The following is a 17118-nucleotide window of genomic DNA, read 5'->3' on the forward strand; positions in this document are numbered from 1 at the left end:
AATGGAAAGAATATGGCACCACAACAAACCTGCCGAGAGGGCCGCCCACCAAAAATCAAGGACCAGGCAAGGAGGAAATTAATCGGAGAGGCAACAAAGAGACCAAAGATAACCCTGAAGGAGCTGCAAAGCTCCACAGCGGAGACTGGAGTATCTGTCAATAGGACCACTTTAAGCCGTACACTCCACAGAGCTGGGCTTTATGGAAGAGTGGCCAGAAAAAAAGTCATTGCTTAAAGAAAAAAATAAGCAAACACATTTGGTGTTCGCCAAAAGACATGTGGAAGACTCCCCAAACATATGGAAGAAGGTACTCTGGTCAGATGAGACTAAAATTGCGCTTTTTGGCCATCAAGGAAAACACTATTTCTGGCGCAAACGCAACACCTCTCATCACCCAGAGTATACCATCCCCACAGTGAAGCATGGTGGTGGCAGCATGATGCTGTGGGGATGTTTTTCATCAGCAGGGACTGGGAAACTGGTCAGAATTGGAGGAATGATGGATGGCACTAAATACAGGGAAATTCTTGAGGGGAAACCTCAAGAACCTTCCAGATATTCCAGTAGGACAATGACCCTAAGCATACTGCTAAAGCAACCCTCGAATGGTTTAAGGGGATTCATTTAAATATCTTGGAATGGCTTAGTCAAAGCCCAGACCTCAATCCAATTGAGAATCTGTGATATGACTTAAAGATTGTTGTACACCTGTGGAACCCATCCAACTTGAAGGAGCTGGAGCAGTTTTGCCTTGAAGAATGGGCAAAAATCACAGTGGCTAAATGTGCCAAGCTTATAGAGACATACCCCAAGAGACTTGCAGCTGTAATTGCTGTAAAAGGCGGCTCTACAAAGTATTGACTTTGGGGGGGATGAATAGCTATGCAAGTTCAAGTTTTCTGTTTGTTTCACGAGAAAAAATATTTTGCATCTTCAAAGTGGTAGGCATGTTGTGTAAATTAAATGATATTAACGCCCCAAAAAATAAATTTTAATTCTAGGTTGTAAGGCAACAAAATAGGAAAAATGCCAACGGGGGTGAATACTTTCGCAAGCCACTGTACCCCATGGCCATTGGCTCAACTTACCCCAAGCCAAACATTTTTATTATATTAGCCCACACAGCTACAAGGACACACTTTCATGCGGTGTTTAGAGAACCCAAATTATGTATAGAACAATCTTAAAAATATCTACTTTGGTTTAGATACAAGCATCATGAAATACAAATCTCTTAAATCTCTTAACACAATAAATGAATTTGACTTGGTCAAAATGTTATTTGCTTACCAGTTTTTCCATAAGGTTTCTCAGACTCCAAGAAAGGATATCCTCTTCCTAAATATTAGGTCCAATTATTATTATTATTATTTTTGTATTATTAATTAATTGTGTGTATAGTTTCCTGGAAACAATGGGTTGTTCAACTTACCCCACTCTCCCATAAACTAAAAGGGCATTGTCATAATTTTCACAGTATTATTCCAAACTCATGGTGTAGACATATACACTGAGTATACAAAACACTAACCCTTGTGTGGTGTTCGGGTCTGTGGGACCCATTTTCAATGTTTACTAAAAGAAAAATGATACAATGAATAATTTATTCAACCTGAGAGTCATTGGCCTCAATGAAAACACACTGGACCCGAGCGTAATAAAAGTGTGGAAAATTGTGTGTGTAGGTGAAAACAAGTAAAAATTAAACAAAAATGTTTGCTGTGTGCCTTCACTCTGTCTTCCTCCTCCCTGGGCCTGCTGATTCAACATAGCACCAATAACCGGTCTGTCTCCTTGCCTGTCTGCCTGTCTCACGCTTTTCTCACACTCTTTACCCTTTGTAGTGTGTGAAACTACACAATGTCTTGCGGGAACCTGCACAATGTTATTACAATACATTATTTCAATACATTATTTTGATACATTGTAAAAAAAAAATTGAAATGCTGTATTTTCCTACACTCTACTCCAGCCAGGTGCAAATTGGGAGAGGGACACAACAAATAAATAGCTTTGCATGTGTGGCTCCTTACCACAATCAATCAGGAAGGCAAAAATAATCTCTGCTCAGAGGGTCTTAGAAATAATTTTTGCAGAGAGAGAAGCTAGTGTGGAAGGAGCGTCTTCCACTCTCGAAGATGAAGAATTTTCCGAATATGAGGATCATGTCTCTGTCAATTCAGAGTCTGACAGTGAGTTGGAAGAAGAGGATGAGATTGAAGCTCAGCCAGCCTCAGGACCAGCCCGTCAGCAACCAGCTCAACAGCAGCCTGCAGGAGGAGAAAATATGGATGTCAAAAAATTGTGAAATTGAATGGTGGCTGGCTGAGGTCGAATGGTGAAAATTGAATGGTGAAATTACCCAAGGAATGAGCCACCCCGCATGGCTGCCAATGTGATAAGGATGCAACCAGGGCCGACGCGGATGGCGGTTACTCATGTGCAGGACATAAAGTCTTCTTTTGAACTGTCCATCCCAGACACCATCCAGAAAATCATTCTGGACTGGACTAATTTGGAGGGAAGGCGTGTTTTTGGAGAGAGATGGAAGGAGATGGACCGAACTCATTTACATCCATACTTTGGGGTTCTTATCCTTGCTGGTGTTTTCAGATCCAATGGGGAATCCACAGAATCCCTGTGTCATGCAGAAACTGGCAGAGAACTTTTCAGTGCAACAATGTCTCTGGAAAACTTCCACATAATTTGCAGGATTATCCACAGAGAGACAAGCTAGCTACACTCAGGTCAGTGTGGGACAAGTGGGTGGACCGCCTTCCCCTGTTTTACAACCCTGGCCCAACGTTACTATTGATGAGCAGCTTATGCCATTTAGAGGCCTCTGCCCCTTCAGGCAGTACATACCATCTAAAATATGGAATCAAGATATGGGCTGCCTGTGATGCTGCTTCATCATATAGGTGGAACTTGCAAGTGTATACAGGGAAGCCAGATGGAGGAGCACCTGAGAAGAACCAAGGGATGCGGGTTGTCCTGGACATGACACAGGGACTCCGTGTCCACAACATCACATGCAAAAACTTTTTTACTTTGCACAAACTGGGACAGGAGCTCCTCAAGAGGAAGCTGACGATGGTAAGAACAGTACGAAAAAACAAGCCATAGCTCCCAACTCAGCTGTTGAATACATGGAACAAGTCTATGAATTCCTCAGAGTTTGTGTTCACTGCCTACACATACCTAGTGTCTTATGTGCCAAAGAAAGGGAAAAATGTGGTACTCATGAGTATGCTGCATAGGGATGGGAGAATCTGTGGCAAGGAACCTAAAAAATTTGAAATCATAATGGATTGCAATGCCACAAAAGGAAGGGTGGACAATTTAGAGAAGCTGGTGACTGGCTACAGATGCAAAAGAAGAACCCTACGCTGGCCACTTGTGATATTCTTCAACATCTTGGACATCTCAGCGTACAACACATTTGTCATCTGGATGGCGTTGAACCCAGATTGGAAAAGAGGGAAGCTCCAGAGAAGACAGCTCTTTCTCAAGGAGCTGGGCAAGGCATTGGTAAGACCTCAAATCCCGAGGAGGCAACATATCCCAAGGATCCCAGCTTCTGCAGCCATCGTGAGGAGGATTCAGGAGGAGGATGTTGGTCCCCCATCCACCCGACCCACAGAACCAACAACTCCAATACCGGAAGTGTGAGTGATGTTGTTGCATGTGTGTGTCCGACTCTCCTACCTTGGCCTACTGTAACTATATATGTGAGTGAGTGAGTGAGATGTCAGTAAAATTCCTGAACTAAGTGTTTTCATCATTCTAGATTGCAGGACCCAAGAAGGACAGGAAGACACAGTACACATGCATCAAGTGCAATAAATACATTTGAAACACACACACACACACAGTAAACCTCTGTCCCTCATGTGGTGTGTAGACCGGACTTCATTTGTGTATTTATCATTTCCATAAAATACTGTATTTAAATTTGTCCTTCCAAATTGTTCACTTCAAAGCAATAAACATCAATAGTGATGAAAACCTTGTTTCATTTATTTCAAGATAAACATGATTTATTCCACCCATTTCTTGATTATAATTTAATTTTGTTTTCAAAAATCACATTTTATGAAAACAAACGAATAGCGCTTTTATTGATAAATGTGATCTAGCAGAGGTAAATGGCAAAAAAAAAATGTTTCAATTTTTTTACCCCCTTTTCTCCCCAATTTTCGTGGTATCCAATTGTTAGTAATTACTATCTTGTCTCATCGCTACAACTCCCGTACTGGCTCGGGAGAGACGAAGGTCGAAAGCCATGCGTCCTCCGAAACACAACCCAACCAAGCCGCACTGCTTCTTAACACAGCGCGCCTCCAACCCGGAAGCCAGCTGCACCAATGTGTCGGAGGAAACACCGTGCACCTGGCTCCCTTGGCTAGCTCGCACTGCGCCCGGCCCACCACAGGAGTCGCTGGTGCGCGATGAGACAAGGATATCCCTACCGGCCAAACCTTCCCTAACCCGGACAACGCTAGGCCAATTGTGCGTCGCCCCACGGACCTCCCGGTCGCGGCCGGCAGCAACAGAGCCTGGGCACGAACCCAGAGTTTCTGGTGGCGCAGTTGGCGCTGCGATGCACCCGGGAGGCCCGGGTGGCAAATATTAACCATGTATGCTGTCTATATTGCTTGTAATTGATATGTCAACATCTAAGTTTTAAGTATTTTTCACGTAAATTGTTATGGCTGTATTGTTTTAAAAACCCAATAATGTCGTGGGTCCATCAGACCCGCAAACATTGGGTGAATAACAAAAACATGAACACTACACTAGGTTTAAGAACATGATATAGACTGACCAGGTGAATCCAGGTGAAAGCTATGATCCCTTATTGATGTCACTTGTTAAATCCACTTCAAATCAGTGTAGATGAAGGGGAGGAGACAGGTTAAAGAAGGATTTTTAAACCTTGAGACAATTGAGATCATGCATATGTGTGCCATTCAGAGGGTGATTGGGCAAGACAAAATATTGAATTGCCTTTGAACAGGGTATGGTAGTAGGTGTCAAGTGCACCGATTTGTGTCAAGAACTGCAATGCTGCTGGGTTTTTCACACTCAACAGTTTCCTGTGTCTATCAAGAATGGTATACCACCCAAAGGACATCCAGCCAACTTGACACAACTGTGGGAGGTATTGGAGTCAACATGGGCCAGCAATTTGCATACCGCCCCGACAGATCCACAAATTACGCAATCTCTATTGCACTCAAACACTGCCCTTTCCCACCTGGACAAAAGGAACACCTACGTGAGAATGTTGTTTATTGACTACAGCTCAGCGTTCAACACCATAGAGACTTTAAAGCTCAGCACTAAGCTAAGGACCCTGGGACTAAACACCTCCCTCTGCAACTGGATCCTGGACTTCCTGATGGGCCGTCCCCAGGTGGAAAGGGTAGACAACAACACATCTGCCCGCTTCATGTTCCTTGGTGTCCACATCACCAACAAACTATAATGGTGCAAAAACACCAAGACAGTCGTGAAGAGGGCACGACAACACCTATTCTCCCCCAGGAGACTGAAAAGATTTGGCATGGGTCCTCAGATCCTCAAAATATTCTACAGCTGCACCATTGAGAGCATCCTGACTGGGTGCATCACTGCCTAGTATGGCAACTGCTCGGCCTCTGACCGCAAGGCGCTACAGAGGGTAGTGCGTACAGCCCAGTACATCACTGGGGCCAAGCTTCCTGCCATCCAGGACCTCTATACCAGGCGGTGTCAGAGGAAGGCCCTGAAAATTGTCAAAGACTCCAGCCACCCTAGTCATGGACTTTTCTCTCTGCTTCCGCACGGCAGGCGGTACTGGAGCGCCAAATCTAGGTCTAAAAGGCTTCTGAACAGCCTCTACCCCCAAGCCATAAGACTGCTGAACAGCTAAGCAAATGGCTATTTGCATTGACCCCCTCCCTTTTTTTTTTACACTGCTGCTACACGTTGTTTATTATCTATGCATAGTCACTTTACCCCTACCTACATGTACCTTAATTACCCCCTGTATATACAGTTGAAGTCGGAAGTTTACATATACCTTAACCTGAGTTTAAATGTATTTGGCTTTCACAATTCCAGACATTTAATCCTAGTGAAAATTCCCTGTCTTAGGTCAGTTAGGATCACCACTTTATTTTAAGAATGTGAAATGTCAGAATAATAATAGAGAGAATGATTTATTTCAGCTTTTATTTCTTTCATCACATTCCCAGTGGGTCAGAAGTTTACATACTCTCAATTAGTATTTGGTAGCATTGCCTTTAAATTGTTTAACTTGGGTCAAACGTTTCGTGTAGCCTTCCACAAGCTTCCCACAATAAGTTGGGTGAACGTTTGCCCATTCCTCCTGACAGAGCTGGTGTAACTGAGTCAGGTTTGTAGGCCTTCTTGCTTGCACACGCTTTTTCAGTTCTGCCCACAAATGTTCTATAGGATTGAGGTCCGGTCTTGTGATGGCCACTCCAATACCTTGAGTTTGTTGTCGTTTTGCCAAAACTTTGGAAGTATGCTTGGGGTCATTGTCCATTTTGAAGACCCATTTGCGACCAAGCTTTAACTTCCTGACTGATGTCTTGAGATGAAGCTTCAAAATATCCACATAATTTCCTCCCTCATGATGCCATCTATTTTGTGAAGTGCACCAGTCCCTCCTGCAGCAAAGCACCCCCATATTTCATGATGCTGCCACCCCCGTGCCTCACGGTTGGGATGATGTTCTTCGGCTTGCAAGCCTCCCCTTTTCCCTCCAAACATAACGATGGTCATTAGGGCCAAACAGTTATATTTCTGTTTCATCAGACCAGAGGACATTTCTCTAAAAAGTACGATCTTTGTCCCCATGTGCAGTTGCAAAGCGGATTTTCAAGTTATGTCGACATAGGATTCGTTTTACTATGTAGATATAGATACTTTTGTACCTGTTTCCTCCAGCATCTTCACAAGATCCTTTGCTGTTGTTGTGGGATTGATTTTCTCTTTTCGCACCCAAGTACGTTCATCTCTAGGAGACAGAACATGTCTCCTTCCTGAGCGGTATGATGGCTGCGTGGTCCCATGGTGTTTATACTTGCGTACTATTGTTTGTACAGATGAACGCGGTACCTTCAGGCATTTGGAAATTGCTCCCAAGGATGAACCAGACCTGTGGAGGTCTACAATTTATTTTCTGAGGTCTTGGCTGATTTCTTTTGATTTTCCCATGCTGTCAAGCAAAGAGGCACTGAGTTTGAAGGTAAGCCTTGAAATACATCCACAGGTACACCTCCAATTGACTCAAATTATGTCAATTAGCCTATCAGAAGCTTCTAAAGCCATGACATAATTTTCTGGAATTTTCTAAGCTGTTTAAAGTCACAGTCAACTTAGTGTATGTAAACTTCTGACCCACTGGAATTGTGATACAGTGAATTATACGTGAAATAATCTGTCTGTAAACAATTGTTGGTAAAAGTACTTGTATCATGCACAAAGTAAATGTCCTAACCAACTTGCCAAACTATAGTTTGTCAACAAGAAATGTGTAGAGTGTTTGATAAATGAGTTTTAATGACTCCAACCTAAGTGTATGTAAACTTCCGACTAAAACTGTAGCCTTGTTATTGTTAATTTATTGTAGCTGTTTGTTTTTTTTACTTTAGTTTGTCTAGTAAATCTTTTTTCTTCACTCTTATTTTTCTTAAAACTGCATTGTTGGTTAAGGGCTTGTAAGTATGCATTTCACGGTAAGGTATACCTACACCTGTTGTATTCATCGCATGTGATAAATACATTTGATTTGATCCCTGTGGAACACTTTCTCAAGCATTTCACTACACCCGCAATAATATCTGCTAAATATGTGTATGTGACCAATAACATTTTATTTTATTTGATACCTTGTAGAGTTCATGCCCGACGAATTGAGGCTGTTCTGAGGGCAAAAGGGGGGGTTGCAACTCAATACTAGGAAGGTTTTCCTAATGTTTGGTATACTCAGTGTATATAAAATACAGGACCATCACGTTTTTGACTGCACTAGGCCTTTAACAGTGGATTTGAATAACTGTGGCAAACAAATATACAGATGTCCTTAGTACATCAAATACCCAGTCTCTCCTCCGTTCAGTTCCGTTGTAAGTATGTAATTCTCCCTGAAACCTAGAAAGACTGGGACTCCCAGTACATATACATGACAATAGCCCAGGTGTGAGAAGCTGTGTGGCCTGTTTCCCCTAGATGGTGGAAGTGCTGTGCTGGTGGAGGGGGAGGAGGTGCAGGACTACCGGGTGAAGTGTCTCAACAACCTGGCAGCGGCTCAGCTGAAACTGGAGCAGTACGACGACGCACTACACACCAGCCGGGATGTTTTGTCCCTGGACCCACAAAATGTCAAAGCCCTCTTCAGGACAGGAAAGGTGAGGGACACACTAACATCACATTACCTCACCTTCAATCCACCTCCATTAGTCTACAGTGCCTGGGGGAATGAATAATTGTATTACATAATCCTATTAAGATATTTTAGATGAGTGTAAAGATTTACTGAAAATCAAAATGTACAACTGAAACATGTACAGTATACTACTGAAGGATGCTGTTGATTTAGCTGTTCAGAGATATTGCAATCTGTTTGCAGCTTCTGTCAGACAAGAGCGAGTATGGTGAGGCCATGGAGATACTGAAGAAGGCTCTGAAACTGGAGCCGTCTACCAAGGTGAGATAGTCTGTCTATCTAAATGAGCACATCTCTAGGTTCTCACCACCTCCACCTCTCCATAGCCTCTAACCTGCTAGTGAAATCCAACCCCCCACAAGACACTGTCTCAGCTGACACTAGGCAAGAGATGTATTGTATCATTTTATTTCCATCACAATACTCAACAAGTTCTTAAATCATGTCTGGAGTAGTGTGTGACTCACAGTTCACCCTTAGTTAACAACGTTATTGGGCCATAGTATGTACTAGTATGTACTATAGCCCAATACTGCCAAAGTCAAAGTAATGCCAAAAAAGAAGCCGTTGGGCATCGGGTTGTGTTGTATTTTACAGCACTTGAAGTAGTGGACTTGAATTGGAAACTACATTCCCAGTTGTCACTCTACTTTGTCACACAGCATGTTTACTATGACAAACGCTGAGAAACTGAGAATATGAAGACCCAGTCTTGGAAAATTCCCCCAAAACGTATGATGGATGTGTGCTTCAAAAACAATTACGGTAGATTTCGCCTCTGTATTGGTTTAGACTAGAACATGTGGAATGAAATGTTTTTCCATGACCAGAAAAAACTGCAGACTGAAAACTCACCTCAGATTTTGAGCATGGGCACAATATAGTTTAGCAAAGAAAAGTCAACCAAAGGTATTAGAGCGCAGACACTTTGCAAAGATCATTGTGTAGTTTTAGTTCTATAGCCACAGTGAAGACCTGTTCTGTCTTGCTCCTATTGCTGTCTGCAAAATTCTCTACTCAGTCACAAATATCAGAGCTGTCCGGAAACACTGATATCACACTAATAGAGTAAATGAACATTTTCATTAATTTAACAATTTTAAGTCCTCCATTAGGACTAAAGTTGCAATGAGGGCCTACAGTTAGGTAATAATATCATTATGCCCCCCCAAAAACTCCAAGTGTTACTTTTTTCCATATAGAAATGTTTGCCCTTGTCTGTATAATTCTGAGTGTTGTGTGTTTGTTTTTAAACCATGCTCTGAATGTGCTTTTCTGTGGCCATCGCCCTATTTGGCTTGACCTGAAGTGTGCACTGGTGGTGGTGAGACACTGTTGTCTAGACAAAACTAAAATATCTGCTGCCTTGGTAATTACACCCTTGCCTTGATGGCGGATAAAACCATCTTTACCCCCAGAGACCTCATTTAGCTGAGTAGGTAAGGAATTGAAAAGCAGAAACATTCTGAGTCCAAATTACATATAAAAGCCTTTTTGCACTATCGACACTGACTACCAGAAATATTCCATTATTATCAATCAATCATCTTGATAAGAAAGAACAATCTTTTGTTTGACCAGAGCTTTGTCATCAAATCTCATTATTAATTTAAGTCCTATAAAAAAAATCTAACCAGTACTGTAATTTCAGTATCACTAGAATGAACAATGACAATTAGGCTACCGAGACCCTACTAAATACAAATAAATGTGAAACTAAGTAAACTATAAAACACAAGACAACTTTGAACCATTGCTATCGTTTCAGGAAATCCAACAAACATTTTCTGCAAGTAAGACATTTTATTGAATCTAAGATGGTGTTCCCCCCAGAACCCAATATGAACCCCAGTTGACAATCCCTTGTAGAAAGCTGAAAGACCTAAGCACTTTATTTCCTACTTTTATGCTGCTATACACACAAATGTTGCAAGTAGCTCGAGTACCCTGACTAGGGTATGAGAAATGGAGCTGGGAAGAGGCTCAGAAATCCAAAACTGTACAAAGACTATGCTCAAGGCAAGCCGACTGTTCACCTGCAACAAGGTGCAAGAGATGCAATATACGAATATGCAAAGGGTTCATAGGACTCCCATTATATGTAATAAAATGAATGCAGAATTCTCTGATACCTGCTGTAAGAGTGAGCAGGAAAATGACACCCATGGCCACATGGGAAGATTTCTGGGAAAATGTAGAAATGGAGCTGGATGGCATGTTCAGATGTCCTATAAGAATGGACTCATGGCTATTTGTACTGGGTGTCGTCGGAAACAGGTCCTCACTTACCTTAGCACAGCTCAATCTCCTTAACTCTTTACGGCCCACAAATGCATTCTCCTTAACTGGATAAAAGATCAGCCACCCACAATAAATCCGTGGTACTGTGAGATCTTTAAAGTGCTGCCACGGGAGAAAATGTGTGCTATATTTAGGAACAAGAAAGGAGAACCTATATAATACAGTGGGGCAAAAAAGGATTTAGTCAGCCACCAATTGTGCAAGTTCTCCCACTTAAAAAGATGAGGCCTGTAATTTATCATTAGGTACACTTCAACTATGACAGACAAAATGAGAAAAAAAAATTCCTGAAAATCACATTGTAGGATTTTTAATGAATTTATTTGCAATTTATGGTGGAAAGTAAGTATTTGGTTAATAACAAAAGTTTAATACTTTGTTACATACCCTTTGTTGGCAATGACAGAGGTCAAACATTTTCTGTAAGTCTTCACAAGGTTTTCACACACTGTTGCTGGTATTTTGGCCCATTCCTCCATGCAGATCTCCTCTAGAGCAGTGATGTTTTGGGGCTGTTGCTGAGCAACACGGACTTTCAACTCCCTCCAAAGATTTTCTATGGGGTTAAGATCTGGAGACTGGCTAGGCCACTCCAGGACCTTGAAATGCTTCTTACGAAGCCACTCCTTCGTTGCCCGGGCGGTGTGTTTTGGATCATTGTCATGCTGAAATTCTCTCTTCACCCTAATCTCGCAGATACCCTGAGAAGTGTTAATATAAAAAATGCTGTGAGTCTATGGGTCTTCTGTTGATACAACTGAACTCTGGCCACTTGACTCTTCTTTCTTCTATAGTATTATTGTTCCTCTATACTCCATTAGGGGTATTTTGTATTTGATATACTACAGCCACACACAACAGTCAAATGAATAAAGGCATGTAATGAAAGCTGATTCCAGGTTGAATGAAAAGAAAGATCGTTAAGGGTAATGGAAGATTGTAAGAGAGCAGAGAACTGAAAGTGAATGTTTAAATCTTGTTTTTTTGTGTGTTTTTGTTTACTATCACTGTTTTGTTTGTGTTAGTTGGTCATGTTATGTTTTATGTTACCTTATATCTACATATATACAATTTGTTTATGATGTTGACTTGAAACAAGGAAAATTAAATAATAAAATATGTATCTAAAAGACAACTTTGGTGAGGGCTTAACAAGAAACTGACATTTATTTTGTTGTATAATATTGGTTGACAATTACATTTTATGCTAGAAAGATAAACAAAATGTAAGTGTCAAGAATGTCAACATTAGGGGATCTAATTCAAACTGATCAAGTCCAACTATGGCTTGAGCCTGAGATTGTTGCATTTAATATGATCTATGCTACCATCTACTGGTCAACTCCTATACTACAACCTCATTCTCAATGACAATCCAGCTAGCATAGTTCACAGCTAAAATTCTAAATTGTATTGTATAAGATGATCCTTTATGAATACACACCTGTCACCCCATCATTAATTTTGTTTCACAGTGAGGTTAAAGGTAAGTGACTACAGTCTGTCTCTTTCCCTTCCCAGGCCATCCATGTTGAGCTGTCAAAGCTAGTGAAAAGGCAATCAGGAGGCAAAAACACCCAGAAGTGGCAAGCCAAACCTGCCCAGCTCCTTGGAGACAATATTGCCCCATTTCTGACTCCTTCTAACAAGAAGCCACCTGTAAGCCACTGAGAACTTTCCCTGAGTGAAATGTTTCAGTTGAATTCAGTTCACAAGTAGGAAAAAAACATTTTACTGTTTTTTGACATTGCGTCACTTGGTGTTTCAGGGAATTTCATGGAAGTTCCTGCTTGGTGCTCTGGTGGTGGCCTTGGGCAGTTTAGTGACGTCAGTGGTTCTGACTGCAAGAAACTGACGTCCTCTGCAAAGGAACTGTCCAGCTCATGAATAGTAAACTGACTTGTGTCTGCTGTGAATAATAAATAAACTGCACTGAACTATGGAAAAACCTGTATCAACGTTCACTGACATACTGTAGCAGCACCGACATTTGCACCACAGATTGTGTTTATTTAAGTGTAACAGAGTAAACTAATGGCACTTCTTCCGAAGAATGTATGCAATGTCTTTTTTTTAATTTTTTTTTATAAAACAGCTTTGTGATGGAATCCATTTTAGTACAAAACTCAGACTGGAATAGTCACATGGTCAATGTCTTGTATGAATGAGGGGCTTCTGTAATAACAGGATATATGTGTCCCAATAAACTGTATCTATGTCAATGGAAAATCGAATAAATAAAAGTGTACCGTCTGTTGATACAGAAACAACATCAGTTAAACTGCATACTTTAATAGCTATATTCCAGTCATTACTTATGAAGGACAAATAATGAAGAGAAATTATAGATAGAACGTATCGGTTCTCATCGGCCATTGGACATTACACAACCATTACACAACCATTACACAACCATTACACAACCATTACACAAGTTGGAAATCACAAAACAAGTGTGGTTTGGAAGGAATCAGTGACAGTGGCTAACTCTGCAAAGCAATCACTATCCTGCTGTTCAGTGGAGTGGATATGTGGTCCCAAATCTGGGATTAAGGGGTTAATGATGAACATTCAAAATTGGCCATGCTGTCAATGATGCATGATATGTGCAGCGCTCAAAACAACTGTTAACTCGGAACTGCGGAAACTTGACTTCAGTGAGTTCAAGTCAACTGGGTAATCGGGAATAAATTAGCTCCGACTGGGAAAATACATTTTGAACAGTCAATCTCGGAATTGTAAATCCACCGTCTTTCTAGAACTACGACCTGAAGATTAATGACGTCATCATGATTCCTAGCCACCGTGCTTCTTCACCTGCATTGTAGCTGTTTGGGGTTTTAGGCTGGGTCTCTGTACAGCACTTCAAGATATTAGCTGATGTACGAAGGGCTATATAAAATAAACTTGATTGATTCAACCTTGTTTTTTTCCGAGTTCCCATGAATCCAAAGAATGACAGAGTTTGATGATAAAATTGGCCCACGAAGGACTGCCGCGCCACCTTCCTGTTCAAGTGGACAAAGCACAACAAGGGGAGTCCAAATGTATTGTATGCTGCTGCATAAATTATGTAATATGCCAGGGAGATATGTATACCGTAGCTAAGAAAGTAATACTAAGTATGTTGTGTAGTAAGATGTTAGTATCCCATGTGCCTCACCTAAATAATTTCGTACATTTATCTCTCTTAATTTCATCTACTGTTCTGACTTGGTGGTGCAAATGTAGCCTATAACCTGTTTTAGAGAAATGTAATCATTGAATATTGTAAGAGCTTTTATTGTCTGCTTAAATGCCCCCTTTATGTAACCAACGGTTTTGACTTGGTGTACAGGTAGAACACTGTAAGAACGGCCCATGTTCTGAATTCTGTCGCTGTAAGTTTCAAAAGTGCTAAACAAATAGTTATATATATTTTATTTTATTTTTATTTTTTTTTACCTTTATTTAACTAGGCAAGTCAGTTAAGAACAAATTCTTATTTTCAATGACGGCCTAGGAACAGTGGGTTAACTGCCTGTTCAGGGGCAGAACGACAGATTTGTACCTTGTCAGCTCGGGGATTTGAACTTGCAACCTTCCGGTTACTAGTCCAACGCTCTAACCACTAGGCTACGCTGCCGACTACGTCCATCCTAACTCGCATATTAATGTCATAATCGAAATTACGGATCGCCTCTTATCCGCTTGTCCTCCCCTTATGGCATAGTTTATACATCTCAATTGTCATTAGAAACCACATTTGTTTAAGCAAGTCAGCCATATCAGCTATGTTTTTTTTAAAGGCAGTAAATGAGGCTCAATTAACTCTTTCGCTGCCATAGAAGGCTCAACTGATAGCCAGGTGTAGTGGTGGTAAGATGTTGGGACTGCTGTTGGGACAGGACTATGTAGGCCCTAACAGTTTGTGGGCACCAATTGTCACTGTTATAGTGCAATTAATGTATTGTTTAGTGGCTTTGCTGGCATGCATCCCACTAGTTTTTTTGCCCCGCCAAGATTTACATGGTAAAATCACCACTGATCTCAACCTGTGTGCACCTACATTATAAACTGTCATTCATGGGCTAGGTTGTAGCAACCTCATGATGGGTATAGGGAAAATTTGAGTATCATTTAGTAGCCTAAACCTATCACTGTTACATTGAACTGGGTGAATGAAATATGAATGACAGTCATCCAATATGCTGTAATATAAATAAGGCCATGCTCATAACAAAAAAATGGTCCTCACTCATCTTAAACGGCACTGACCGCCACTGCTGTAGCTATAAATTCTACACTGAATCTACACTGAAAGCCAAGCGCACCTCGCAAAGTGACCAATCAGAAACTAGGTTTTAGCAGCGCTGTGAACTGACCAATCAGCGACGCGGAGTAGCAGACTGTTCTGAGAGTATTTTTAATTTTCAATAACGCAATTCAGCTTCTAAAACTGGCTTTTGAGCTACTTTTGCAGCGAGACAGTGTATGGTGGTTGGAAGAGCGGGCTTGTTTGAAATGGAAAAGCGTTGCGGTAGCTTTTGATAAAGAAGAACATCAAGACAAAGCAGCTGCTTTAAAAGTGGGATGCGCTGTTGAGCTCTACGCCCCGAGGGGTTTGTGCTGATTGTACGGAATTTGTGACAGATGGTTAAATGGCATCCCTTGAGAAGGCAAGAACAAGATGTATGTCATGAGAAGTGCAGTATTATCACAAGGAGACGTATACGTACTCCGGGAGTGTGGTGCCAGGAATATAACCTCTCACTCAACATCAACAAAACAAAGTAGATGATCGTGGACTTCAGGAAACAGCAGAGGGAGCACCCCCCGATCCACATTGACGGGACCGCAGTAGAGAAGGTGGAAAGCTTCAAGTTCCTCAGCATACACATCACTGACAAACTGAAATGCTCCACCCACACAGGAGGCTGAAGAAATTTGTCTTGGCACCTGAAACCCTCAAACTTTTACAGATGAAAAATTAAGAGCATCCTGTCGGGCTGTATCGCCCAGAACTGCAGGGCTCTCCAGACGCATCACCAGAAGCAAACTACCTGCCTTCCAGGACACCTACAGCACCCGATGTCACAGGAAGGCCAAAAAGACCACCAAGGACAACAACCACCCGAGCCACTGCCTGTTCATCCCGCTATCATCCAGAAGGCAAGGTCAATACAGGTGCATCAAAGCTGGGACCGAGAGACTTAAAAACAGCTTCTATCTCAAGACCATCAGACTGTTATAGCCATCACAAGCACATTACAGGCTGCTGCCTATGTACATATACTTCAAATAACTGCCCACTTTTAATAAATGGAACACTAGTCACTTTAATAATGTTGAAATATTTTGCATTACTCATCTCATATGTATATACTGTATCTCAGTCTATGCCGCTCTGACATTGCTCGTCCATATATTCCATTCCTTTACTTAGATTTGTGTATTGTTGTGAAATTGTTAGATATTACTGCACTGTTGGAGCTAGAAACACAAACATTTCACTACACCCACAATAACATCTGCTGAACATGTGTATGTGACCAATAAAATTTGATTTGGAATACGGAGGAGAAATGGAAGGAAAGAGGCAGAGGAGGTTAAGAGAGATTGAAGAAGAGGGTGAGCTTAAGTCGGTTAAAAATGGCTGGAAAAGGGAGATCATTTGAGAAAGAAGAATGGTAGAAAGTATAAGCAGAGTGAGCTGAAGACAGAAGGAGAAATGGAAGTGAATGAGGGAGAAGTATTACAGGTGGTAGGTGTGTTGAAGTTCTCAGAGCCGAAACTTGCACCGAGGGTCAGGATAAAGATGAGTCCGTGACAGTAGTTTTTGGGAAAAGTGGACCCTTGCCTTTTGGCTGATCCATTTGTGGTTTCAGGGTGGGTTAAAACAGAGTTGGGTGCTGTGGAATTGGTGAGGGTAACCAGAAGTGGTCTTGTGGTTATTGTTTGTGCTTCTGCTGGTCAGAGTGAGAAGGCACACCGCGTTAAACTAATGGGGGCAAGAAATGTGAATCGTTTTGCTCTCAAGAAAAGGGTGCCATTGAAAGGAGTGATTACTGGGGTAGCAGTAAAAGTTGACCAACTGAATAGTTGTGATGCTCGATGTTTGGTGCAACGCAGACAGGGTGGCATGAGTGGTGAAACAGAAATCATTGTCTGTTCTTTTGAGTTTTGATGTTGATTCTTTGCCCGACAAAGTGATGTTAGGATATATAAGTTATCATGTACGAGCTTTTGTGCCGAATACATTACCTTGTGACAGGTGTCAAGCTTATTGGCATGTGGCAGCAGTGTGTAGGAGGGAGGTTCCTAGGTGTGAGAAGTTTTGCAGAAAAGCATGAGACAAAGGAATGTTTAGCACT

General features: G+C 41.6%; 1 protein-coding gene across 1 annotated transcript in view; it reads left to right on the forward strand.

The window, feature by feature from the left end:
- The window catches only part of LOC129862433 (peptidyl-prolyl cis-trans isomerase FKBP8-like), a 56224-nt gene extending 43438 nt beyond the window's left edge, over positions 1-12786 (forward strand). The window contains exons 5-8 of the mRNA XM_055934118.1: positions 8248-8426; positions 8648-8725; positions 12287-12424; positions 12534-12786. Coding sequence (XP_055790093.1) covers positions 8248-8426; positions 8648-8725; positions 12287-12424; positions 12534-12620 — 482 coding nt within the window. The 3' untranslated portion in view covers positions 12621-12786. The remainder of the gene's footprint in view (positions 1-8247; positions 8427-8647; positions 8726-12286; positions 12425-12533) is intronic.
- The last annotated feature ends 4332 nt before the right edge of the window (positions 12787-17118 follow it).

The sequence above is a fragment of the Salvelinus fontinalis genome, chromosome 9 (genome assembly GCF_029448725.1).
Source record: "Salvelinus fontinalis isolate EN_2023a chromosome 9, ASM2944872v1, whole genome shotgun sequence".
Lineage (NCBI taxonomy): Eukaryota > Metazoa > Chordata > Actinopteri > Salmoniformes > Salmonidae > Salvelinus > Salvelinus fontinalis.